The sequence below is a fragment of the Danio aesculapii genome, chromosome 5 (genome assembly GCF_903798145.1).
Source record: "Danio aesculapii chromosome 5, fDanAes4.1, whole genome shotgun sequence".
Classification (NCBI taxonomy): Eukaryota; Metazoa; Chordata; class Actinopteri; order Cypriniformes; family Danionidae; genus Danio; species Danio aesculapii.
This window is the reverse complement of record NC_079439.1, coordinates 5,599,537-5,626,481: the sequence shown is the minus strand read 5'-3', so window position 1 is coordinate 5,626,481 and position 26,945 is coordinate 5,599,537. Positions and strand designations below refer to the sequence as shown.

The following is a 26,945-nucleotide window of genomic DNA, read 5'->3' as shown; positions in this document are numbered from 1 at the left end:
GTCAAGATGACATCTATCGAGGAACTTTATCAACGACGATGTCGGTCTTGGGCAAATAGCATTTTAAGGGATCCAACTCTCCCTGAGAGTTGCGTTCTGCGTTACAGAAGCCTGAGGAGCAAATCAGTGCGGTCTCGTGATTTTTACCCTGTCATTATAAGACTTTTGAGTAAGACCATTTCTTAAACACTATTGATAGCTAGTGTAAAATAATAAATCAATAAATAGTTCAACTAGCATAAATTATCAATACTACAAGTATTATAACAAATGGTGAAATAGGTATTTTAGTATTAAGTTACTCTCTACTGAGATTTTATTTAAATCAGGTTATATCTTATGTAACTATATTTTTATGAAATTATAAAAGCTTGTTTATCATGTTAGGGTTTTATAGTGTTTGTATAGTGATGTTTTTTATGTTCTTGTTGGGTCTGTTGCAACGTAATTTCGTTCTGCATTACAAATTTATTGCGACGTTTTGAATGACAAAAATAAAGGAAACTGAAACTGATATGCTGGATAAGTTGGCGGTTCATTCCACTGTGGCAATCCCTGATAAATAAGGGATTAAGCCGAAAAGAAAATTAAGAAATGAATGAATGACTGAATTTCTTTGTTAAAATTCAGCCCACATACATTTTTGCAACAACTAACCTTCAACATTTTTTTGTAAATCCAATGAATATTTTTTTTCAGTGATCTGTAATCTATTATATTTTACATTTTAAATGAGTGAGTAATGCAACTAATTGCATTTGTCAAACATATTTTGAGAGGAATTGATGTTGTAGCATTATTTAGAATAGTATAGTATTTTATTTTAAACACTACAAACTGAACTACACTGTTCCAAATTACTATGACCTTTTATGTGAAGCTGCTTTGACACAATCTACATTGTAAAAGCGCTATACAAATAAAGGTGAATTGAATTGAATTAATTTAAGTTTCATGAAGGCTTGGTAAAGATAACATGATAAATACAAATGAGTATATGGGACATTCTACCGGAAACGTACATTTTCATGATAAATACATGATAAGTACATTTTCTCCCCCCACTGAGCGTCATGGACAGCATTGTGGCAGCAGTGGAGTCATTCAGGTTCCTGGGCACCACCATCTCTCAGGACCTGAAGTGGGACACTCACATTGACTCCATTGTCAAAACAGCTCAACAGAGGCTGTACTTTCTTCGTCAGCTGAGGAAGTTTAACCTCCCAAAGGAGCTGCTGAAACAGTTCTACACCTCCATCATTGAATCAGTCATCTGCACATCAATAACTGTCTGGTTTAGCTCAGCTACTAAATATGACCTCCAAAGACTACATCGAATAGTTCGGACTGCTGAGCGAATCACTGGTACAACCCTTCCTACTCCCCAAGAACTGTACTTATCCAGAGCGAGCAGAAGGGCTGCCAAAATCACTCTGGACCCCTCACACCCAGCACACTGCCTCTTTGAACTTTTACCTTCTGGTCGACGCTACAGAGCACTGCGCACCAGAACAGCCCGACACAGAAACAGTTTCTTCCCTCAGGCAATCCATCTCATGAACACTTGATGATAATTATTGTGGAACCAACATCACTACTTGCCATACACTTTTATACACATATACACTTATTTAACAACACACTTTACATGCCAATTTGCACATAACAGCTGCACATGTAACGTTGTATATAGTTGTAAACACGTACATACACCTGTCAATCTGTATATTTGCACTCACTACTTCTATTTTTTTTTTATATATATATTTTTATCTGTTTTTGTCCTGTCTCTGTAATCCTGTTGCACTGTAGAAGCTCTGTCACCAAAACAAATTCCTCGTATGTGTGAACATACCTGGCAATAAAGCTCTTTCTGATTCTTTTCACTTGTAAAAACGTGACAGGGCCTGACCTTTGAGCTTGTCGTCCTCAAAAAAAAAATCATACAAAACAAGCATAATATCCTACAATTCAATGATAGAATGCATCTTTGATCACTGTCAGCTTCTCCTCGGTCATAGAGTTATAGCCTGAAATGTGTATTGCACGCATTTTATGTTAAATTTAATGCAAATGTGACAGGACTGACAGAAACATGGGGACAATTGTAAAATAGTATTTATTTGTGGAATTTATTTATAATTTCATGTTTTTAATCAATTGATGTGAATGATAACTTAATTTGCTATTTCTGAAGTATTTCTTTCTAAATAAGAGTTTTTTAAGAGTTCCCACTTAGATAAAGCAGGTTTGGCATGCTGTCCCAGGAGAGAACCCTGAGCTCGGAGATATTTGAGCCCAGGGCTCCCGCCCGGTCGATAAGCATATCAGGAGATCCGAGATCAGGTAGGTCTCGAGAGCTCCCCCTTTTAGAAAAGGGAGGAAAAGGAGGAGATGGGGTGGAAGGGGGGATTCTTCCAAACGAAGACAGAAACATTAGGGAGAAAATGATCTATTTATAGTAAACTAGGATCACTCTGATTGGATTATTACTGATTACAGATGAGTGGCCAGACGTGCTCAATCATATCACGTGCTCCTCTCCAAATTAGTTTATGAAACTTCACCTAGCAAAACAAAAGGCTAAGGACAATAGCATGGTTTGTACATTTGGTGATTTTAATGAAGAAAAAAATCTGAGAACCAAATGAATGATTAATTTCTTTTCAGAACAACTAACAGGAATCAACCATCAGTCCATTTTAGATATTTTTTGGGATGAAAAACATTTTGTTCACTGTATTAATGTTTTTTTTTCTCCAAGGACCGATAATGTACATTTCTGGTAGAATGTCCCATTTACATTTCTGTAAATAGTCTTTAAAAACAAGTACAGAGATAAATCAAAAGGGATTTTAAAGAAAACAAATGCCATACAGAAGACATATGTTAGGGAAATAACTTTTGCTTATCATGAAAAAACAAATTACATCATGATGACAATAAAATAAACAGCATTTATAGACTTACATATAACTTTCAATTATTTTTCTACTTCAAAATCAATCTCTCGTTTGATTCAGCGATATTTGCTGCTCTTTGTGAAATTCATTCATTAGCATAATAGTCAAAATTATAGACCCTTTTCACATGATGTCACGCGGTGTCCGGTTTCACTCCACGCAGTGTATTGTTACTACCATCTACACAGAACTTCCCATAGAGAACTCACCCAGTCAGCTGTATATTCACTACAGATATGGTTAGACTGTGTCTACGGCTGTTTTCTGTTGTCTGCATTCAAGGTGACACATCTGACATCTAAAAAAACTTACAGATCACACAGATATGCGCCTGAACCAAGAAAATGGGACTTTAAACAGAGTCTATTTCTTTGTGTTGCTGCAGATGAAGTTGGTATGTACTTGTCAGTATTTGTCAAATAAAGATTTCAGATGTTTACACAGGTGCTGAACATCTTTTATGTCAGATTTAATTTTAATATTATTATTATTTAGTGTCCTGAAAAATAAGAATAAAACTCTGGATGTTTTACCATGGTTGTTTACAGTGGACAGCTGATTCACAAACACAGTCATATTATTCACATTCTACTGCTCAGTTCGCTGCCATTTTTTTTCTATATAAGTATTTTATTTATGAATATAAAACATTTATGTCTATTTAATATTCAAATTAAATGAAATAGAATAACAATGTTGTATGTGACTCTTAATAATCAAACTAAATCTTTTTTTTGTTATTACAATTGCAAAAACAACATCAAGAAGATTGCATTTTAATTCAGTATTATTATATTATGATATAATTTGTAACAATATTAACTAAAAAGTAGTAAAGCTATCAAAGTAAATCCACCTGAAAGGTGGCGGTAGGACATAATTAATTCATTCAAGTTGAAAAACTGAACAATACATTATTGGATCAATAAATAATAAAACTGATTGCATTTATAGACATACTTAGCAGGTAATATAAGAAGATTTAATAAAGAATTGTACTCATGCTGGAACATTTACATATAACAGATAATATAAGTGTATATATATATATATATATATATATATATATATATATATATATATATACACATGTATATATATATATATATACACATGTATATATATACATATATAGCAGCATTAAAGTAAAAATAAATCCATTATTAAGGAAATAAACTTCATTAAGAAGAAGTGAAAAGATTACAAACATAGTTTCCTTGATCATCAATAGCTTATTCCTATTGTTAATAACTTAAAAAAACATTTTAAAATTCAGAAAGCAGTTCAGTATTGAAAGAGAAACATTTTGGCACATGCCCAATATCAATAACAGTCTTAAATCAGATTGTGCAATGTTATATTTTCATTTGTAAATTTTCCAGAGAAGTGTCTTATTTATTCAAAGGTAAACCGGAACTAAAAATACACTGCGTTGCCGATAGGGGGAAGTGAAGTGACGTCATTGTGAAAAGGGTCTATTATATTATGCTGGCAGATCATCATTAATACGATTTTACAGGTGCTTCGACCCAAACACAATACGTTAATTTAAAACACGGATAAAATGCCTGAGAAATAACATCTAGATATGTTATCGCTTTATTTCGGTAAGCTATTTGTAGAGACTTTTACACAAGTATGATAATTTTATAGTAGACTACTCTCGAAATATCACAATACAGTACGTTATATAGCTGAGTTCTGCGTGAAGGCGAAAAAGTTCCCGCGCAAAATTCGTTAATTTGCCGAGCTAACTTAACCAACAAAAACGACTCGGTTTAAAAGTGAAAAATTGCTAGTATTCAAAATTAACAGTTGAAACTAAGCTTTTACGGACTAAATTTTGCTGAAAGGTCGTTATGATGTTATAAGGTACAATATACTCAATGTTATGCCGTGTTAAAACAGAACTATGGACCACGGGAGTTAAGTTTGCGTTCAATAAAACACGGTTTATTGTTTAATAAAAGTAGTTTCAGTTTTAAGTGTCATATGAAAGTGTCAAGGTGATGTTTTGGAAAACACCCCAATCAGAGTAAAGAAGAGAGTGTGTAACATTGTTTACCTTTAGTCCGGAAAGTCCATTCAAGGAAAATCTCTGATTCTGAGCATGCGCAATAGGCCATAGGACACATATACAAGTCACGTTCTGCGCTCATCCAATCACTGTTCAAATATGTAAATTACTAAAATCCGCAACAAAAAGTTTACTTAAAAAAATAACATTAACCAATGATTTAGGAATGTACGTGTAAAACGTTAGCACAGCCAGGATTTATATTTAACCTAAGGTATGACGTGTGAAAGGTAAAGTTTTTATCAGTTAAACGAATAGCTCAACCCTCCAAAAATAAAAATTATGTCATTTATTCACCCTTGTTTTGTTCCAAAGCAGTTTCAGTTTTGATTGGTTTATTTTTTCTGTTAAGTAGCCCACAAGAAGATATAGGCCTAATGAAAAATGGAAATGCGACCACTTACACTGTAAATGATGACAGGTGAACAATCCTTTTAATGTTCGTACAAACATTAAAGAGCAACTGTTTCCAGAAATGATCCAGAACAATATGGCAACTTGTGAATAACTTTCAGAATGGTTTTATTTCCAGGTATTGACCTTTTTCTTCAATGCGGAAGTGCGCTCGTTTTTGCGATTGTTTTAGAACTTCCGACTCAGCTGCCTATGGGAAAAATGACTAGAAATAATAAACGGCAGAAAATGGTCAAACTAGTTACTCTACAAACAAATGTTTTCATGACTATACATACAAAGTAAAATAATATAATATGAAAACATCAGTTTGCAACACCAAGCAACAAAACAAGCTGTTTTTAACGTCTAAAAATGAATGGAAGTGAATGAGACCGGAAGTCTCGAGCCAAAAAGATTCCAATGGCTGCGCCCACTCGTACACGGAGAATAAGGTGAATAATGAACGAAAAATTCATCGACATCCAATCAGAATCATTCTTTATCATAACAAGAACGTTACCATGCACTGTTGTTGATTTAAACGGGTCTTATAGTGTGGAAAAAGAGTTTTACGAAAAAATGCAATGACAACCAATCAGAATCAATCTTTATCATAACAAGAATGTTATTGTGAAAGCTAAAAGTTAGCATCCTTGATTTAAACAGGTCCTGTTTGAAGTGTAAAAAAAAAGAGCTGAGTTGTTTTAAAGATCACTTTGCTCTCTCACTGTCGAGCTGTCGTTTATTTTCTCACCCAAAGTTCAGCAGCAGCTCAGAGGTGAATATCGAGGACAAAAATGACAGATATTCCCCTGAATCTGGTTAAACAGTTTGACAGGCGCCGCTCAGCCAATCGGAGCGCGTCCTGCGGGAGTGACGTCAGCGGAGATTCCCTCGGGCTGCTCATACCTGAGTGACGTGTGTCTGATGGACGACGCGTCTTCACACCTGTGATGTCCGATAAGCTCCAGCGATAAGAAGAGCTCAGAAACACCGAAAAGCACACCTCACACCTGCAGCCCGAGGCCAGAAAACCTACCTTTTCCCACACACACACCTGCACAAGACTACTAAAACCACTTAAATATCTTCACAGTTCAGTACAGTAAGACATTACTGTTGATATTACAGGTTTTATGTACTGTAAGTGCCCCTTAAGTGGACATAATTCGTTTTTAAAAGTGTCCTCCTCTAATATTGGCACACATTGCCTGAATAAATGCCTTTGTTGTTTAACGTTTTGCTTAATATATATATATAAATGAAATATTACATTATTTAATTTAATGTAATTATTTAATTACATTTAATATAGATTACTCTACACTGTAAAAACATATGTCAAGTAACAGTTTAAATAACAGTATTTTGTGATTCACAAGTGTTTCCATTGATTTTCGGTTGTATATTGCATTATGAGATGTTGATCTCTGCTCTGTGGACTTTAAATGTTGAAAAGTCAGCTCTACAGTTTAACAAAGTGACTTTTATTGACATTTTAGTAGTTTAAAGAAATAATATAATAGATAAGAAATGATATATAGAGAAATAAGTGTGTAAAATAACAGAAAATGTGCTGGCATTGCAATTACAAGGTTTTTGTAGCATAATATACAGCAACCTAGACAATATATCACTGCAAGCCAGGGGCGTTGCTAGACATAAAGCTCCATAAATATATTAAACCAAAAATATTTATTATAAACAAATCAAAGTATTATTGTTATTATACAATTATTATTTTAAATAAATAACAGAAATTAATCCTAAATGTAACTGGGAAACAATGTAAAGACACAACTGGAGTGATGCTAAGATCATTTAAGAAATATTTTGCACCAATATTAATTTCACATGAATGAAATTCTATAGACAATTCTATATAGAATATAATATATATAGATAATAATATCTATAGAATACAAAAATATGTTTTACAGAATTATCTGTTGTCTTAGACTTGGACACATGGCAGAGAATTAGGTTTATTAAGTCTTGTCCTCCCCGACTCGTCATCCCTCATTTTACTTCATACAAAAATCTTTCAGGAGGCATGCTTAGTAAGATCACCCTATTATTAAAACGTTAGTTTTGTCGACTTGCAAAACTCACTGCTTGCTGTTGCCTCAGCGTAAAAGGCCAACATTACAATAGTCCAGCCTCTTCTAGGCTTCTCATCATGAAATGCCATCAGTCTACAGAGATTTCCCAGTATTTCTCTGTTGCAATCGGAAGAACACAATAATTAACCTCGAAAAAGCCAAAGCAAAGCAAACACTAGCAGATTACTATGGTATAAATACAGCACTACAACATACAAAAGAGAGAGATCGACATAGATTGTCACTTACCTTCTCTGTAATGATTTGATCTGCTCTGGTTTATAATACAAAAAGAAAATGCTGAGCTTTTCTCCCCTAAGTACTTATTATGCAGTCTCTGTCGCCATCTTGTGTCGGTCAACCATCAATTTCTTTGCTCTGCACGCTGATGGCCACCGATGTGCTGCATCTCCACAATTATAAATATTTAAAATTAGCATTTCTTATAAATAAACTGCATAGTTGCAATCTAAACAACTACATTCTCAACTAAAAAAGCCTCTGAAGTACATTATGTTGTCCAACAGCTGCATTATTTGTCAAACTGGGAGTTTGTTCCTCTGCTTGTAACCAGTGCTTAATTACAGATCGGGGTAACGAATCCGGCATGTTACTCGAGGATATAGAGGTGTTGCACATGAAAGAGGAGAGCGTGTTGGTGCGGTGGATGCCTGGGGATGCCAAGTACGTACGTACCTAACTCGTGGATGACGGAGGGGTGTCACGGAAGTGAAGAGGGTTGGGGAGTCATGGAAGAAAGCGAAAGTGAATGGGGATAGAAGGGCGATGAGGAGAGGATCGGTAAAATGAGGTACCGGATCAGATTTTCTGGCACAAATTAAGCCCTGCTTGTAACTCTATGTGGGTGGAGTAATACACAAGAGTGAAGAGGCTGTACAAGTGCTGATATTGCAGAATATCGCACGACTATGAGCCTGTCAGATTCGAGAACCAGATAGAACTGTTGTATAAATTCTCATACTGCATGTCTGTGAATATACTGGCAGTAGCAAGTCTCGTTACTTGCTCTGCTATCATAATATTCAAAGCAGCAGCAGCAGCGCAGCAGATCTATTCCTCCAAGACCAAATGAATCAACATATTTATAACCATACTAAATCTCTCAGAGAGTTGTCATGACAGAAATCCTGTAATCCTGAGTTTGTTCAGCCAGCATTATGATACAGACCTCAGGATTGATTGTAACCTACAGCAATACAAGTCAATGACAAAAAAACAAAAACATACAATGTTAAAAATGCATGAAGGGGTGCTGTTAGACTGTCAAAATCAGGAATCTGACATTCACAAATCACAGTCTGGCCTGTGTTTGAACTGAGTGCTCAGCGAAGCGGGAAACACTCTGACATCTGTCCTGTGCTGTAATTTCCAGCTGAATGCATGTAGAGCTTGGCATCAATGTGTACTGGCTTTGTTTAAAGCGCTCTGTAAATGATAGTTCATTAGTCACGACACGCTTGTTTGCCTTAAACCAAGCGTGACTAATTGGGTTATTCCCATCTCACCGGGACACAGAATCTGAGGGAGATATTGGCTGGGTGACGTGTAAATATTGCCCTATATAATTTACAATTATTACACCAAGCAATCAAAGCTGTGCGTCACTGTCATGCTGAAACGGGCACTGCCGACATTTGCTCAATTAAATACTCCTGCAATAAAATCAAGACAAACTTAAAAGCACTGCAAAAATATCTGTAAATTAGCAGTTTTACATATTTTGTGTTTATTTATGCTTTTGAGACCTTGATAATTCAACTTTTGACCTTAAAAAGATGGAAAAAGTGACTTTTATGAACATTTTTAATAGTTTGCAGTGATATATTGTCTGGGTTGGAGTTGTATATTACACTACAAAACCCTTTTAATAAACTGCAGTGCATTTTCTGTTATTTTACAGACTTATTTCTCTACAGTATATTAATTTATTTATTAATTTTCCTTCGGCTTAGTCTCTTTATTCATCAGGGGTCGCCACAGCGGAATGAACCGCCAACTTATCAATCATATCTTTTACGCAGCAGATGCCCTTCCAGCTGCAACCCAGTACTGGGAAACACCCATACACACTCACATTCACACTCACTACGGCCAATTTAGTTCATCCAATTCACCTATAGCGCATGTGTTTGGACTGTGGGGGAAACCGGAGCACCCTGAAGAAACCCACACCAACTCGGGAGGAACATGCAAGCTCCACACAGAAATGCTAACAGCCTGGACTCGAACCAGTGACCTCTTTGCTGTGAGGTGACAGGGCTAATCACTGAGCCACCGCGCCACCTATTTCTCTCTATATTATTGCTTCAACATTATATTATTTAAAACTACTAAAATGTCAATAAAAGTCACGTTGTCAAACTGTAGAGTTGAATTTTCAACATCAAACGCCGACAGAGATCAACATCCCATAATGCAATTCACAACAGTAAATAAACAGGAAACACTTGTGAACCACAAAATACAGCGTGCTTTAGGTCAAAGTTGGTGGATTTTATAAGATATTAACTCTGTCTTATCATTATTATTGCTTAAAAATCTCAAATTACATTAGTCAATCTAAACTAAAAATGTTAAGTTAATCATTGTATTACTAAAGTTGAATCATGATTACCTTAAAGTTAGTTTGAATTACTTAAAGTTAAGTAATATATACATTTTAATAGGTTAAAGTAACATACCATTTGTTGTCATGACTTTGTCGCTGTTTTTACAGTGTTAAAAGCATAATTCAGCTCCTAAATTGTAAAAAAAAAAAAAAAGATGTTTTTAAATAATTACAGCTGACAAATACCTATTAATTTCAATTACATGTACTAATTAAATGGATTTTTTGTATGCAAATTTAGGGCTGTGTAAAGAACATTACATTTTCTTCCAGATTATGATGCAAATAAACAAATTTTTAATCAAATTAATTGCATGTAGGTAAACAATTTATGACATTTTAAATAATAATTAATTAAAAAAATGTATTATTTTTAATATTTTATTTGATTTACTTAATATTTAATTAATAATTAACTTAAGTAATTAATTTATTACATTTAGGTAGTTAATTTAATAACTTTATTAATTAAAGTTGAACGCTAGATAAATCTACATCTATGATTTGTAATCTACATATATGTATTAATCTACATATGGTTTTTAAAAATATTGGACCATAAACTAAACATTATGTGGACATTTTGTTCAGATTTGACACATTGTTGGTAATAATAATAATAAATACATAATTAATAAATAAACAAAGTATAACTGTTAAAATTTGCAAATTCACCACCTGACATTGTCCCGTTTACAGACGCAAATAAGCAGCTTTGATGTAATAAAGCATTATAAAAATGTATTTTGTGTTTTTATAATTATATATTTTGTGCAGAGTCCAAATAAATAAATAAATAAATAATCTGTGCTAAATACTCTCAGGGATTCTTCCTCTATTAGCAGATGATGCCAACCATAGAGGACTTCTAGAGGTCTCCATAACCCCGGACCAGGCCGTATCCTGAGCAGATGCTGTGGTGGTCAAGGAGGAGTGGAGCGCATGAGACTGATATCTGAAAGACCCAGTGACAAATGAGACTCCGTGTTGATCTCGTGGGCCAGCCTGAAAACCCGCCGGTGACCTACTCACAAATGCAGCCTCTCCACGATGGACGTCCAGCATTCTGCGCCTAGACTGCAGCTCTGCACAAGAAGTTTCGCAAGAGGAGAAATGGTCATACCCAACAGAGCCTGGGTTCTCTCAAGGTTTTTTTCCTTCACTTTCATCAATTGTTGAATTTTTGTTCCTCGCCGCTGTCAGCACTGGCTTGCTTGGTTTGGGACTTGTGGAGCTGCGCATTGATGGATTTACTCTTCAGCGTTTGGACTTTCAGCAGTGAAAATGAAACCACACTGAACGGAGCTAAACTGAACTGAACTTAAACACTAAAAACTGAACAGACAGTTTCAATCTGCTAGAACTTCTATGTTAAGCTGCTTTAACACAATCTACATTGTAAAAGCGCTATAGAGATAAAGATGAACTGAATTGAATAAATAAACAACAACACTAAATGTGATTATTTCTCTACAGTTTGCATTATTTTATAATAACAAATAAACTAATGCACACTTGAACTCAAAAATAATGGACAAAAACAAACCATATATGTGTTAAATACAACACAATCTCACGGCAATTCGTAACTTTTTGATTTAGTGGCTAATTCGTATGAATTCGTACGATCTAATTCGTACAATTTTAGTACGATTTGCTCATCCCCCAATGACGGTTGGGTTTAGGGGTGGGGTTAGGTGCCACGCCTCCTTTTTAAAATCGTACAATTTCGAATTCGTACGAATTAACCAACTGTCAAAACGTAAAATACTTAGGTTTTCTCGTGAGATCAGGCTGGTTAAATAACATTCTAAATGACGAACTGGAAATATATTTGAATTATTTCTTTATTTTTAGTACCAACAAACTTTGGTCATTTTAGCAAGTTCGAGCGAAAAAACAAAACAAAAGGCATCCTCTACAGTGTCCGAGAATGCGAATGAGAAATAAATAGCACAGTAAAATAAACGTATACATCTTAAAACATCAGCAGTAATACTACACTCTCTTCCAGCGACTTACATAAAGATGTGTATGCTTCTTACTCTAACACAGTTTGTTTTAAATAAAGCTTTGTAGGTTTACTTGGCACATGTACGTAATAAATAGCTAGTTCTCTTTACCAACAAACATCGACGTTTCTTTGAGATCCTCCATCAGGTAGGGTTTAAAAACAAAACTTTCATTTATTTATTGGTGTAATGCGCTCCAATGCATTGACGGTTTTCCAAAATGTGTTGCGTTTCTGCATTTACAGTCTAAACTGGTTTAGTTCGGCTAGTGGTTCAATCTACTGCTGTGAATGTCCTGAATATATTTGGTCTTGAAGTTTTCAGTTTTGCACTTACTGGACGTTTGGCTTGACTATCTTTAACAGCGCATAACCACCGTCTGTTGTATTTTGTAATACACTGCAAAAAATGAATTCTTACTTAGAGTTTTTGTCTTATCTCTCATCAAATTTCTAAAAATCTCTTGACTATTAGTTCTCCATGATGGACGTCCAGCGTTCTCCAGCCTCCGGCGCCTAGACTGCAGTATAAGAAGTTTGGCCAGAGGAGAAATAGTCATACCCAACAGAGCCTGGTCTCTCTCTCGAGGTTTTTTCCTTCACTTTTGTCAATTGGTGAAGTTTGTTCCTCGCCACTGTCGCCACTGGCTTGCTTGGTTTGGGACTTGTGTAGCTGCGCATCGATGGTTTTGCTCTTCAGTGTTTGGACTCTCGAAATTAAACAACACTGAACTGAACTAAACTGAACTTCAACACTGAAAACGGGACTGACACAGTTTCAATCTACTGTAATCTTCTATGTGAAGCTGCTTTGACGCAATCTACATTGTAAAAGCGCTATAGAGATAAGGATTAAATGAATTGATGAGTAAAATATATTGTCTTGTTTTCAGAAAAAGGTCAAAATTAAGTGATTTTTTTTCCCTTAAAGGGCACCTATTATGCAAAAATCTCTTTTATAAGGGGTTTAAGCACAGTTGTGTGTCAGCAGTGTGTGAATATAACCAGCTTCTAATAGTAAAAATTAATTAATTCTATTGTTTTATGATCACACTTGATAAAAACAGTCTGCAGAAACACTTTGATTGACATTCTCCCATTGTACGTGTCATCAGAAGGGGAAAACCCCGCCCACTAGTGACCATCTCTCCCTCATTAGCATAGGACGTTAGTCTTGTTTTTGAATCTGCCACTATGCTGACACAGGCATTTGTAGCTCCGCCCTCTTCTGAAAAGAGCTCAATCTCATTTGAATTTAAAGCGACAGTCAACAAAAGTTAATTGAATTTCTTTCGTACATTTACCATAAATTTTAGTGCGAAAATTTTGATGAATCCTTATTTATTTGTGAAAATTAATTTCAACTCATTCGTACATTTACCATAAATTTTAATATGAAAGTTTTGATGAATCATGATTTATTCATGAAAATTTATTAAAAAAAAATTTGTACATTTACCATAAATTTTAGTACGTAAGTTTTGATGAATCATTAATTATTGGTAAAATAATTAGAATTTCTTTTGTACATTTACCATACATTTTAGCATGAAAGTTTTGATGAATCATGATTTATTCATGAAAATTAATTAAATTAATTACAATTTTTTCATACATTTCGAAAACATTTTAGTATGAAAGTTCAGATTAATCATGATTTATTTGTAATAAATTTAATTTACTTTGTTTTCCTATATTTACCATAAATTTTAATATGAAAGTTTTTATGAATCATGATTTATTTGCGAAAATGATTTTTTTCCTACATTTAGAGTATGGTTAGTGAATGAGACCCAATATTTTTTACTTGTCTAGAAAATGCTTCTTGATTAAAGAACTTTTAGATATTTGGACTGGAAACAAGACAAAACCTCTAAGTAAGAAAAGCAGTGTTTTTTGCCGAGTGGAGCCTGTGGTTGGTTTCTGCAGCACTGGACGTGTCTGATAGGTAGTGTTTGTGGATGTTTAGCCTCAGGGTTTGCTTTCAGGAGGTGAAGTAGGAGCTCTGCATTGAATACAGGCGGTCGATGGGGTTTCCCACGCGGCTCTGCAGGGCTGCAGCATCCGATGCGCTCATGAAACAGTCACTCAGGCTGGTCAGAGACGTGTCGCTGTCAATGTCGTGGAAAATAGAGTCGTTTCCTGAAGAACAAAAGCAAACTCAATTAATTATGACCAATAATGACATCCAAGTTGACAAGCATTCAATGGCTTAGAACATATAGTTGAAGTCAGAATTATTAGCCCCCTGAATTATTAGTTTATTTTTTCTCCCCAATTTCTGTTTTACAGAGAGCAGATTTCTTCAACACATTTCTAATCATATTAGTTTTAATAACTCATTTCTAATAACTGATTTATTTTATCTTTGTCATGATGACAGTGAATAATATTTGACTAGATATTTTTCAAGACACTTCTATACAACTTAAAGTGGCATTTAAAGGCTTAACTAGGTTAATTAGGTTAACTAGGCAGGTTAGGGTAATTAGGCAAGATATTGTATAATGATGGTTTGTACTGTAGACTATCGGAAAAAAAATTATCTTAAAGGGGCTAATAATATTGACCTTAAAATGTTTTTTAAAAAATTAAAATCTGCTTTTATTCTAGCCGAAATAAAACAAATAAGACTTTCTCCAGAAGAAAAAATATTATCAGACATACTGTGAAAATGTCCTTGCTCTGTTCAACATCATTTGGGAAATATAAAAAAAAATTCAAAGGGGGGCGAATTATTCTGACTTCAACTGTGTATATGTGTGTGTGTATATGTATATATATATATATATATATATATATATATATATATATATATATATATATATATATATATATATATGTATGTATGTATGTATGTATGTATGTATGTATGTATGTATGTATGTATGTATGTATGTATGTATGTATGTATGTATGTATGTATGTATGTATGTATGTATGTATGTATATAATCATAAATTGACCGGTTTAATAATTATATTATAAAAAGCGATTCGTTTATTTTTAAAAGTGAGTAAAATTTGCATTTTTAATTATTTTTTTCTTTAATTCTTCTTTAAAACTTAGTTAAGGCAACTACTGTTCCAAATTACAATGGGTTCACTTACATTATTTTAAAGTGTTGTCAACATTTTGCTTTTAAGGCAATGTTTACTCAGTTTAAGTAACTAACAGTGTTGGGCATGTTCCTTTAAAAGAGTAATTAGTTAAAGTTACTAGTCACTTCTCACAAATAGTAACTGAGTAACATGCTTATAAAAGTAACTAATTACCAAGGAAAGTAACTATCGCGTTACTTAAAAAAAAAATCTAATTTGTCAAATGACAATAAAATAAATATAAAACCTTGTACACCAATCTGCACTATTGTAATGTTGTCGTGGAACAATGTGAGAGCCAAAATGTCCTCAACTATATATCTAGATATCATTTAGTTTAATTCTGTCTGAGTAAGTGTTTGTGGTGGAGAAAAAGTTATATTTGCTTTGACGTCGTGGCTTCATCTCCTGCTTTGGTAGCAGGGCTCACGTTATCACCTCCGTAGCCACTAATTGTGTGGCAGCATGTGACGACGTGAGGCACTTCGTTGGAATTACTTGTCACCGACACAGAGAGACTCTTTTTTCCCTACTTTCTTTTTCTCCCGCCCTACTCTGCCTCTAATTGGCAAAGGATGGAAATGTACTGCCAATCATCACATTTTCAGTTACACCAAGTTCACAGACACACCAATCATCATCACTGGTTGATTATGTGTCCCGCCCCAGCCCCAAACACACACACCCACCCTAGGAAAACAACTGGATTTTTGAGTTGTTTGGGGAGGGGTCAAGTTAATTGTTTCATGTTCAATACACTTAAATTTGTAAACACTAATAAGCTAACTTAATTCCTTCATGTTGTTCCAACACAACACACACCCACCCCAGAGAAAGAGTGGTCCTATGGCTGAGAGAGACGCTGCTCACATGAAAACCGCTTCAGTGTTCTCAATTATAGTAACACTCATTTTATTGTCAGTAACGGTAACAGCGTTGTAACGAGGAAACAGTAATTAATTTGATTACTCTGTACTGAATAAAGTATCACCGTTTAGTAACGCTGTTTATTTATAGCACCATTATTCCCATCACTAGTAACTAATCACTTTTTACAGTGTATAGTAAACTTCATATCATTTAAAATTAGTTGAAACAACCCAATTCTTAAGCTTTTTGAAGTGACAAATTAATTGTTTTAAGTTCAATCCACCTAAATTTGTAAAAACGATTAACCTAATTAATTTGTGTTGGAACAACATGAAGGAATTAAGTTAGCTTATTAGTGTTTACAAATTTAAGTGTATTGAACATGAAACAATTAAGTTGACCTCTCCCCAAACAACTTAATAATCCAGTTGTTTCAGCTCATTTTAAATAAGTACCCTGTAAAAAAATTCTTGAACTCTATTTATACAAATGAAAGTGGATTGCACATAAAACAATTAAGTTGTCCTAAAACCCCTCAAAAATCCAGTTGTTTCAGCTCATTTTAAATAAGTAGTTTGAACAAAGCAGCAAACGCCATATTTTGAGAGTAGCACAGCTAATAATCAAACATGCTAATCTCACCGAACAGAAGCTTTTGCTATAACATGTTTGCTCCGGGAGTTTGTTCAGTCCTGGAGGACACCGTTTACTGTAAGCCATAAAAATATGATCGCCCAGCAGCAGCAGCAGCAGAAATAAGACTCTGGGCTGCTTTTCAAAGCTTATATAAAAGAGCATATATAAACTAGTGATTTGCGTCAGGTCTCAGCAGGACAGAATGCGGTGATCAGTGTGTAATCCAGCAGCAGATACACATTCACTTTCACTGCGTGTAATTTTATAGGCTCCTCAAAAACTAATTGACGCTGTTACATAAGGGGGAAGACAGTTTAATGGCACATTTATTTTTATTGAGCCCAAACGCGGCATTAGCAGAGACTTCTGCTCAATTTCATTCCTGAGAAATGTAATAGGGTGTGTGTGTTTGTGTGTGTGTGTGTGTGTGTGTGTGTGTGTGTGTGTGTGTGTGTGTGCGTGTGTGCGTGTGTGTGTGTGTGTGTGTGTGTGTGTGTGTGTGTGTGTGTGTGTGTGTGTGTTTAGCTTTGGTCAAATCACTGGAGAGAAAAGTGGATACACACTGTAAAAAAGATCTGTTAGATTCACAAGTGCTTTTGGTCTATTTACGGTTGTAAATTGCATTATGGGATGTTGATCTCTGCTCTGTCGACTTTTGGTGTTGAAAACTCAACTCTACAGTTTAACAAAGTGACTTTTATTTTAGTAGTTTGAAATAATATAATGTAAAATAAATAATATATGGAGAAATAAGTCTGTAAAATAACTGAAAATATACTGGCAGTTTATTACAAGCAGTGTTGGACAGTAGCGTCGCTACAAGTAGTGACGGTACTAGCTTAACTACATTTCTCAGTAGCATGGCGGTAGCGTCGCTACTTTCTAAATCAAATAGCTTCAGTAGCGACGCTATTTTATTAGTCACGTCCAAGCGGCAACCTCCCGCTCTCCCTCGGGAAGCCAATACGGAAGTAACTGAAACTGCAATTCATCAAAATTCCGCTAGTCCTGCCTCCATAATAGAGCAAATTGCAATGGAGCCCACTGTTAGAATGGCCAACTTTACAGCAGAAAAAAAGGTGTTTACAGCCTGGTACAAAGAACGATTTTGGCTCATATAGCTAATATTACCCTCCATGACAACTGTGAGGGGGGTGAATTTTTTTATAACTCCTCCATTTCCTTTATATTAGGTTATATTAAGTTTGCATAATTAAGGGCGTGGCCACTTGAGTGACAGCTAGGTCTCGCTGGCCGCCGTCACTTCACCTCAGCTGAATCCGGCAGATTAGCCACTGATCTCGGCATATTCATCGTATTTTTGTGTTGTTTTATGTGGCTTTACACAGTCAGCTGCCTTTTGGACTTATTTATTACAATTATCAGATGATATGGGATGCTGTGTGCACTTAATTGAGCTCACAAACCATTCATGTGGCCTCCGTTTCCCTGGTGAGTGAAATTATATCCTTATATACCATCTCTATAAATGTATTTATTTTACTTAAGATCATTTATCATTTATATTTTTCTTTAGACTTGGAGTGCATATCTGACAGATTGATTAGCTGTAGGCTCTAGAACAGTCATCTGAAATGCTATCATACAATGTTATGCCTGGATTTCATCAATAGTCTTGCATTTACTAACACAGACTATATTTAAGGTGTTTGGAAGTAATTCACATTTCCTTCTGTAGAAAATTGTCATAAGAACAATGTTTAGTGGCTCAATGTATTACTACAGTGTTTTTAAAAGACTGAACACTTTATTGATATAGTAAACAGCCAAGCACATGTGTTCAGAACACACTGGAGTCGCAGGTAATGAAGTATTAAGCGTTTCTCCCAAAGAAAAGCCCGTCTGAACAAAATGCTAGCAGTCATCTGTAGCTCCGCTCACGCCCTGCCACTTTGCCATTGTTTGGTTACCCGCGGCTGGAGCGATGACACGCGAACAGAATGGCGCTGATTGGCCACGCCCACTTGCAGCTTAATTTGCGCTCTTCAGAAACCTATGGGTGACGTCACGGATACTACGCCCATATCTTTTACAGTCTATGGTCGTCACAGATAATTAGTGGCTACGCAGGTGATAACGTGAGCTCTGCTACCAAATGAGGAGACAAAGCCACAACGTCAAAGCTAATAATACTTACTACAAAGAATTAAACAAAATAATATCTAGATATATAGCTGAGGACATGCTGCCGTTCTCCCACAAACACATTAAAATAGTGCAGATTGTTAGTGCAATGTTTTCTATTTATTTTATAGTCCTTTGACCAATTAATTTTTTTTAAAAGTAACCCAATAGTTACTTTCCCTGGTAATTAGTTACTTTTATAAATATGTAACTAAGTTACTACTTGTGAGAAGTAACTAGTAACCATTACTAATTACTCTTTTAAAGGAACGTGCCCCACACTGTGCATTTCTGAAGTGTGCCTCATACAGGTGAGTGGGCCTGACAAACTACCTGTAGAAACACTCTTCTCTCCATTTGCACCAGACACTTTACCTAAACACCATCTTACGAGGACTCAATAAGAAAAACAATAATCTGCCACACAGTCATGTTGCACTACTTGCATTTTCACACTTAAATACCTCTATTGCGCAATATCTTACAAGTTACTTATATCTTATATCTTATAAGTACTTATATAGTCTGTCGTTGGCTATACAGTATGTACTATATAGTTAGTAGTGCTCACCGTATGGGTTCATGTGGTCTCCGGGCATCTGCGGCGGCGTGAGGCCTTGCTGGAAGGGGTCTGTGCTGTATCCGCTGCTCTCCATCGACACCAACGCATGCTGAGGAGGAGGAGCGAGCGGTGTGTAAGAGCTCATCAGATTCTCCATCCGGCTGGACATCACATCTGCAGAAAACACACCGTCAGTAGAGTCATGACACACAACAGCTTCAAACACCAGCGAATGCTGCTGTTGATTGAAGCTGTGTGTGAAATCAAGGTCCCACTTTATATTAGATGGCCTTAACTACTATCTACTCACATCTAAATATAAACACAATGTAGTTACTGCATACAGCAAGAAGGTCGCTGGTTCAAGCTGGGTCAGTTTCTGTGTGGAGTTTGCATGTTCTCCCCATGTTGGTGTAAGTTTCCTCCGGGTGCTCCGCTTTCCCCCACAGTCCAAACACATGCTCTATAGGTGAATTGGATAAGCTAAATTGACCGTATTGTATGTGTGTTAATAATTGTGTATGGGTGTTTCCCAGTATTGGGTTGCAGCTGGAAGAACATCCACTGTGTAAAATATATGCTGAATAAGTTGGTGGTTCATTCCGCTGTGGTGCCCCTTATAAATAAAGGGACTAAGCTAAAGGAAAATTAATGAATTAATGTAGTTACTGTGTTAATAATGTATTATTTAAAGACTTATTTTTACTCCCTTGCCTTTGAGTGATGCATGCATGTTATTTAATACCTGTATTTTAGTTATTACATATATATATATTTTCCTTTTCTTATATATTTTTTAATACAAAGTTTATGTTTTTTAATTAAATATTTTCTTTTATTGTAAAGCACTTTGGATCAACAACGGTTGTGTAAAGTTGTGCTCTATAAATAAAGTTTCCCTTGCCTTGCAGAACACTTGTGGTGCACTTATGGTAGGGTTAGGGACAGGTGTGGTGGCATGGGTGGGATAAGGTGTAAAGGATGGTCAACAGTGCAATTATAAATGAAATTAATCACAGATGTAATTACATTAGGTATTTAATCAAGCATAAATACAGATGTAAATACATGTATTTACATTATAAGTACATTGTAACTAATTATTATTATGTTACTGTATTTTAAAGATGCATTGTAAAAAATTACTGCATATTTTGCAGTAAAGATATACAATACAGTAAATACATATGCAGCGAGAAAATGGTGCTATACATTTAAATACAGTATTTTTGCTGTAATTAATATACAGTAAGTTACTGGAGAACTGTAGATTCTACAGGACGTTGTTAGCAGAGTGTGTGTGTGTGTGTGTGTTTGCACCTTGGCCGAGTCTCTGAGAGTTCTGCTGCTCTTGCTGCTGCTGTTGCCTGCGTGCCAATTTCTTCATCTGATCAGGAAAAAAAGACGATTATTAAAGCATGTTGAACATCCGAAATGAATAAGAGGAAAAAGGAAAGTTACTGAAGACACAGTAGTGCCTCGTGACAGCCATTCAGTGTTATTTTTATAATGATATATTTTATAAATATATTTATAATCTTACAGTTTTGATAAATATTTTGCATATTATTTTTACTTTTAGCTTTCATTTTATTTTTGTTATTTACTTAGTTACTTTTGCTATTTTTCGTTTTAATTATTGGTACTTTTTTTAGCTTTCTTTTTATTTTAATGTATTTATTTGGTATCTGTGCTTTTTCTTTTTTGTTTGTTTATAATTTTTTAGATATTACTGTTTTATTATTGTTTTTTCTTTCCAGTTAATTTCAACTACATTAGACATTTTGTCTTAAAAACTAAGTGCAATAATTATCATTTAATTTATTCTTTTATTTTATATAACAATTACATTTTTATAATCAATTTCATTCAGTTTTTTCACCCTGTAAGTTATGCGGATTGTAGGAAAATGTAGAGAGAGAGAGAGAGAGAAATAAAAGAGTATTATTATTATTATTGGAATATAATAAAAAAAGGGGTCACACTTTATTTTGATGGTCCGTTTGTTGAAATTAAGTTACATTGCAACTAATTCTCATTAGATTATAAGTAGACTGTTAGGGTTGGGGTTTAGTGTAAGTTGACATGTACTTAAAAAGTTTCTTATAGTCAGTTAAATGTCTGTTGAAGGAGAATATTAAGCAGACAGTCTACTAATACTCAAATGGACCATCAAAATAAAGTGTTACCTAAAAAAATATTTAAATGAATAATTTGATTAAGCATAAATAATTACCAATTTAATTAATTAATTGGGTGATGTTAATAAGCAATGCATCTACTGAAACAGTACAATATAAATAGAGATTGCAAACTGAACAATATACTATCTATATGCACACATATTTTTACAGTGTCTGAGTCTGTATGTATGAAAATATAACGCTGCCTTTTTTAAAAAACAATTTTGGGATGATGATATTTGGGTGTGTGTGAACCTGTGTATCTGCTCACCTTTGCTCTCTGGTTCTGAAACCACACCTGCACGACTCGAACACTCAAACCAGTCTCAGCAGCCAGAGTCTCTCTCACCTTGAATAACACACAGACTTTACAACATTGTACTATGCCAGATGCATTACATACATACATTTGTTTTTTTTTATCAACACAGGAGGGCAAATATTGTTGACTTCAACGTAGTTTATCCACATTAAAGGATGCAGAATTCATCAGTAATGCAGGGGATTAATAAAAAAAAAGACAAATCACTTCAATTCATATCAAGGTCTGTTTTTCTGTACTGCAATATTTCTGAATATTAAATGTCTTTTAATCTGCCAATGGGGTAAGTAAAATAATTTTATTTCAAAACGAAAATTTTCCTTACCCCCTTTTGCAGATTATTTTGCTTGCTTTAAGGAAAAACTCACTTATTTTTGACTCATTATTTCTGAAAACATTTCTGAAAATATTTTTTGTTCATCTAAAAAAGCTTCTTGATTTAAGATTTTTTTAAATATTTGGACTAGACAAAAACTAGACAAAAAAAATCTAAGTAAGAAAAGCATTTTTGCAGTGTATGGACATAAGTTCAATCAGGTGGATACGACAACACATAAATGGTTAAATTAAGTTGAATAAAATTAACCAGTAACAATAATAATAATAATAATAATAATAATAATAATAATAGTAATAATAATAATAATAATAATGTTATTAATAATAATAATACTAATAACAACAGTAATAATAATAATAATTATGGTGTTATTAATAATAATAATAATAATAATAATAATAATAATAATAATAATAATAATAATAATAATAATAATAGTAACAACAATAATAATTATAATGTTATTATTAATAATGATAATATTAATAATGTTATTAATAAAAATAATAATAATAATGTAGACCATTCAAGATTTTTTAAATCAAATTTTGATGCATCACTTGCTTTTGTTCATATCTCGGACAGTTCTACCTAATAAAGTTAAATATTAATGGCAACAGAACATGTGTTACTCTTCACTTATACATTTTATTATGGCAGGAATAAAAGCAAAAACTTCCTAAAAATACTGACGGTTTTTTTATTTTGCCCACTCCACAATTCACACATCACTGTCTGGCTAGTTTCTGTCCTCTACTTATAAGCTAAAAAGGCAATAATGGTCCAATAGTCCTGATCATTATAACTAATTAAGCCTAGAAATTGGGCATCAGTATATTGTAAACCGACAGGTTCAAATATTCCTTTCCAGTTATCAAAGAAATAATTTGTTCCTTAATTTTAGTTTGTAACTTGTAAACAGTTTTAAACTCAACATTGTAATATATACATCAGTGTAAAACCTATGAATGGTGGAAAAACATATTCTGTAATATTAAAGCCACCTGGGACTTTTGCATGGCCTCTTATTTTGTTTTAACAAACTTATCCCTCAGGTTTCCAACTTTTACAAAAACTTTCCTCCTTTCCTGTGGCTGTTGCAATTAATAGCCAAGAATTATTGGTCTATGACCCTATGATCACGCATGGACGGATCATCAAGGTCTCTGTACAGGCGTACCCCTTTCAGATAAAATCTCTTTAAAGTCTTTCATATACAGTTCAAATCAAACGTGGTGCCGACCGAACTGTTCCGTCGAGTCTCAAAAAATTTCGTGAGCCCCGCCAACCGAAATCATGTCGCGCGTACCCAAAGCAAACCTCCGCAAACACATGATGATGCCACATTCGCTTGATTGGCTATTGCATGTTGGTCTCATTTGTAGTTCTAATACAGCAAATTACATCTGGACTGGTGAAGTAAAGAACTACAACACCACGAAATCCAAGCAACATCAACAAAAAAGAATTTAAATGAGCATTAGATGTAGCTTTACATGGACATGGGAAAAATAAGACCTGTGCAAAAATATTTAAGACCTTGTACAGCGAATTTAAGACTTTTTAAGGTTTAAAAATTAGATTTTTGCATTTGAGACTTTTTAAGACCCCGCAGAAACCCTGTTCACAGACTGCTGCTCCGTAACTGTGTTCAAACCCCCTATGAAAGTAACTTTTGCATAATGGGTCCTCTTTAAAACAGCTTGTATGACTTAAGTTTAAATGTGGTTACTTACTACTGTAAATGCTACTGTAAATGCAAAAAAATTGTTGTCAAGATGCATTGATCATGTATTATCTACAGTGGAGAAGTTCACCTTTCTGCATGGTTTGGATGAGACCTCGAATGAAGCCTTAAACGCGCGTCTCTGCTGTGTGGTGAGGATGGTTCTGGGTCTTTTGGGTCTCCGAGGGTCTTTGCTGTCATCACTGCCTTTTCCCTGACCGCCAGCTCCTTTCTCGGGCTTCACATCCAGATCTTCATCCTCACTTTTGTCTACAGAAACAACATTTGCATTTGTATATAAGCCTTTTGTATATGTTCTAAAGAGCGATCAAATAGGGAATGTTTCAAAATTGAATTTTAATCAGTTCTTAAGAAATACATAATTAAAAAAATGTATATTATTAGAACTTTTATTTCTTTTCAAATATTTCCCAAATGATGTTTAACAGATTCAGGAAATTTTCACAGTATTTCCTATAATATTTTTTCTTCTGGAGGAAGTTTTATTTGTTTTATTTCTGCAACAATAAAAGCAGTTTTTAATTTTTTAAAAGCCATTTTAAGATCAAAATTATTAGCCGACTTAAGCAATATTTGTTTTGGATTGTCTACAGAACAAACCACTGTTATACAATGACTTGCCTAATTACCCTGATCTGCCTAACTGACCTAGTTAAGCCTTTAAATGTACCTTTAAGCTGAATACTAGTATCCTGAGAAAATTTAAGTCAAATATTATGTTCTATCATCATAGCAAAGATCAAATAAATTATTAGAAATTAGTTAATACAACTAAAAACGTGTTGCATGCAAAACTGTTGCAAACTATTTATTTGTGTTGAATTTAAACAAACAAATTAAATTTAATAATGTTCAACTTCATTTGTTTGTTTAAATTCAGCCCAAATAAATTGTTTAAAACCACTTAACGTAAAAAAATTGAGTAAATCCAAGGAATCCTCTTTGAATAATCTTTTTCAGTGTAGTATGTTTAGACATGTGTTGATTAAAAAAATTATCTTCATTAAACAGAATTTAAGGCTAATAATTCAGGAGGGTCAGAATTCTGAAGTGATAATTCTGACTTCAACTCTATATATATATGTATATATATATATATATGTATATATATGTATATATATATATATATATATATATATATATATATATATATATATATATATATATATATATAATTTTAGTTTGCATGTTCTCCCTGCGTTATGGAAAATTTTTTATTCATAAATGTAAATGGGCAGTGAAAAAAACTAATTTTACTCACTTTAAAATAGAAATAGGTCATTACCAATGCACGATAAAAGAAACAAAAAAAATGGCAAAGCAAAAAGAACTGTTAATTATATTAAAGCCTTAAATTTTGTTTTTTGAATAATAATTTATTTATTTTTTAAAATCATTTTCTTATATTGTATTTGTTTGGATGTCAATATAATGTTGTTATTGCCCTTGTATGTTCTGTGTTCTAAAATTGCAAATAAAAAAAAATAAAAAAAGTTCTCCCTGCGTTAGCGTAGGTTTCCTCCGGGTGCTCCGGTTTCACCCACAGTCCAAAGACATGCGGTACAGGTGAATTGAGTAGGCTAAATTGTCTGTAGTGTATGAGTGTGAATGAGTGTGTGTGGATGTTTCCCAAAGATGGGATGTGGCTGGAAGGGCGTCCGCTGCGCAAAACATGTTGATAATTTGGCGGTTCATTTCGCTGTGGCGACCCCAGATTAATAAAGGGACTAAGCTGAAAAGAAAATAAATGAATAAATATATACTTTTGTATTATTTTTTGGAACATTCTAAAAATCTATAGAATCTTTGTCCACTATAAAGAGCATGGAAAGCATCTATAGATGTTTAATCTAAATATTCATATTAATTGCATTACATTTGAGTAAGAATTTGAATGTGAAATGTGTAAAACATCAAGTATAAACATTTAACCCAAAGTAGAAATATTTTAACTCAACAGAGTATTTATTACACATGAACTTCAAGGCTACATCCCTCTTTATTAAAAAGAAGAAGCTGTTTTTGCTATTTATTGATGCTCAAAACATTTTTAGAATGAATTTTGTAGTTAAATAAATAATCCAATTTAATACCTACAGTGAAGACTATGCTGAAGCACAGTTCGGCTCATTCGCATATTTTTATTCTACTGTATTTTAGTGTATTTTTTACAACCTTATTTAGTCGACATTTAAAGTGGATCAAAAAAAGATTTTTAAAATCATCCCAAGACAAGAATGAGTGCTGTTCAATAGATTTAAAGCAACTTTTATGAGGTTTTTATAAGGTTTTGATCCACTTTGACTACTATTCATTATTCATTCATTATTTTATTTCTTATATTTCTTTAATTTTTTTAAAGACACTTCTAATCCTTTTTTAATAATCGTGATTATTAATGAAAATAATTTAGCTTTGTTTCTTCCAAAATTTAAAGACATTTACATTTACATTTAGTCATTTAGCAGACGCTTTTATCCACTGCGACTTACAAATGAGGTCAAGGAAGCAATTTACACAACTATAAGAGCAGCAGTGAACAAGTGCTATAGACAAGTTTCAGGTGTGTAAAGTCTAAGAAGCAAAGCATTAGTAATGTTTTTTTTGTGAGAGAGAGAGTACAGTTAGTGGTATAGCCAGAGAGGCAGTTACAGATTAGGAAGGAAAGTGGAGACTAAATAGTTGAGTTTTTAGTCGTTTCTTGAAGACAGCAAGTGACTCTGCTGTTCTGATGTAGTTAGGGAGTTCATTCCACCAACTGGGCAGATTGAATGTGAGAGTTCGGGAAAGTGATTTCTTCCCTCTTAGGGATGGAACCACGAGGCGACGTTCATTCACAGAACGCAAGTTTCTGGAGGGCA

The 26,945-nt window shown here is 34.0% G+C and overlaps 1 protein-coding gene across 2 annotated transcripts in view; it reads right to left on the bottom strand.

Annotated features, from left to right (window-relative positions):
• Positions 1-13,869: 13,869 nt before the first annotated feature.
• Positions 13,870-26,945, bottom strand: part of lmx1ba (LIM homeobox transcription factor 1, beta a) — a 111,926-nt gene continuing 98,850 nt past the window's right edge. For both annotated transcript variants that reach the window (XM_056457271.1, XM_056457272.1), the window contains exons 4-8: positions 24,155-24,333; positions 21,947-22,024; positions 20,813-20,879; positions 19,502-19,666; positions 13,870-14,320 (exon numbers count right to left, since the gene is read on the bottom strand). In XM_056457271.1, coding sequence (XP_056313246.1) covers positions 14,163-14,320; positions 19,502-19,666; positions 20,813-20,879; positions 21,947-22,024; positions 24,155-24,333 — 647 coding nt within the window. In that variant the 3' untranslated portion in view covers positions 13,870-14,162. The remainder of the gene's footprint in view (positions 14,321-19,501; positions 19,667-20,812; positions 20,880-21,946; positions 22,025-24,154; positions 24,334-26,945) is intronic.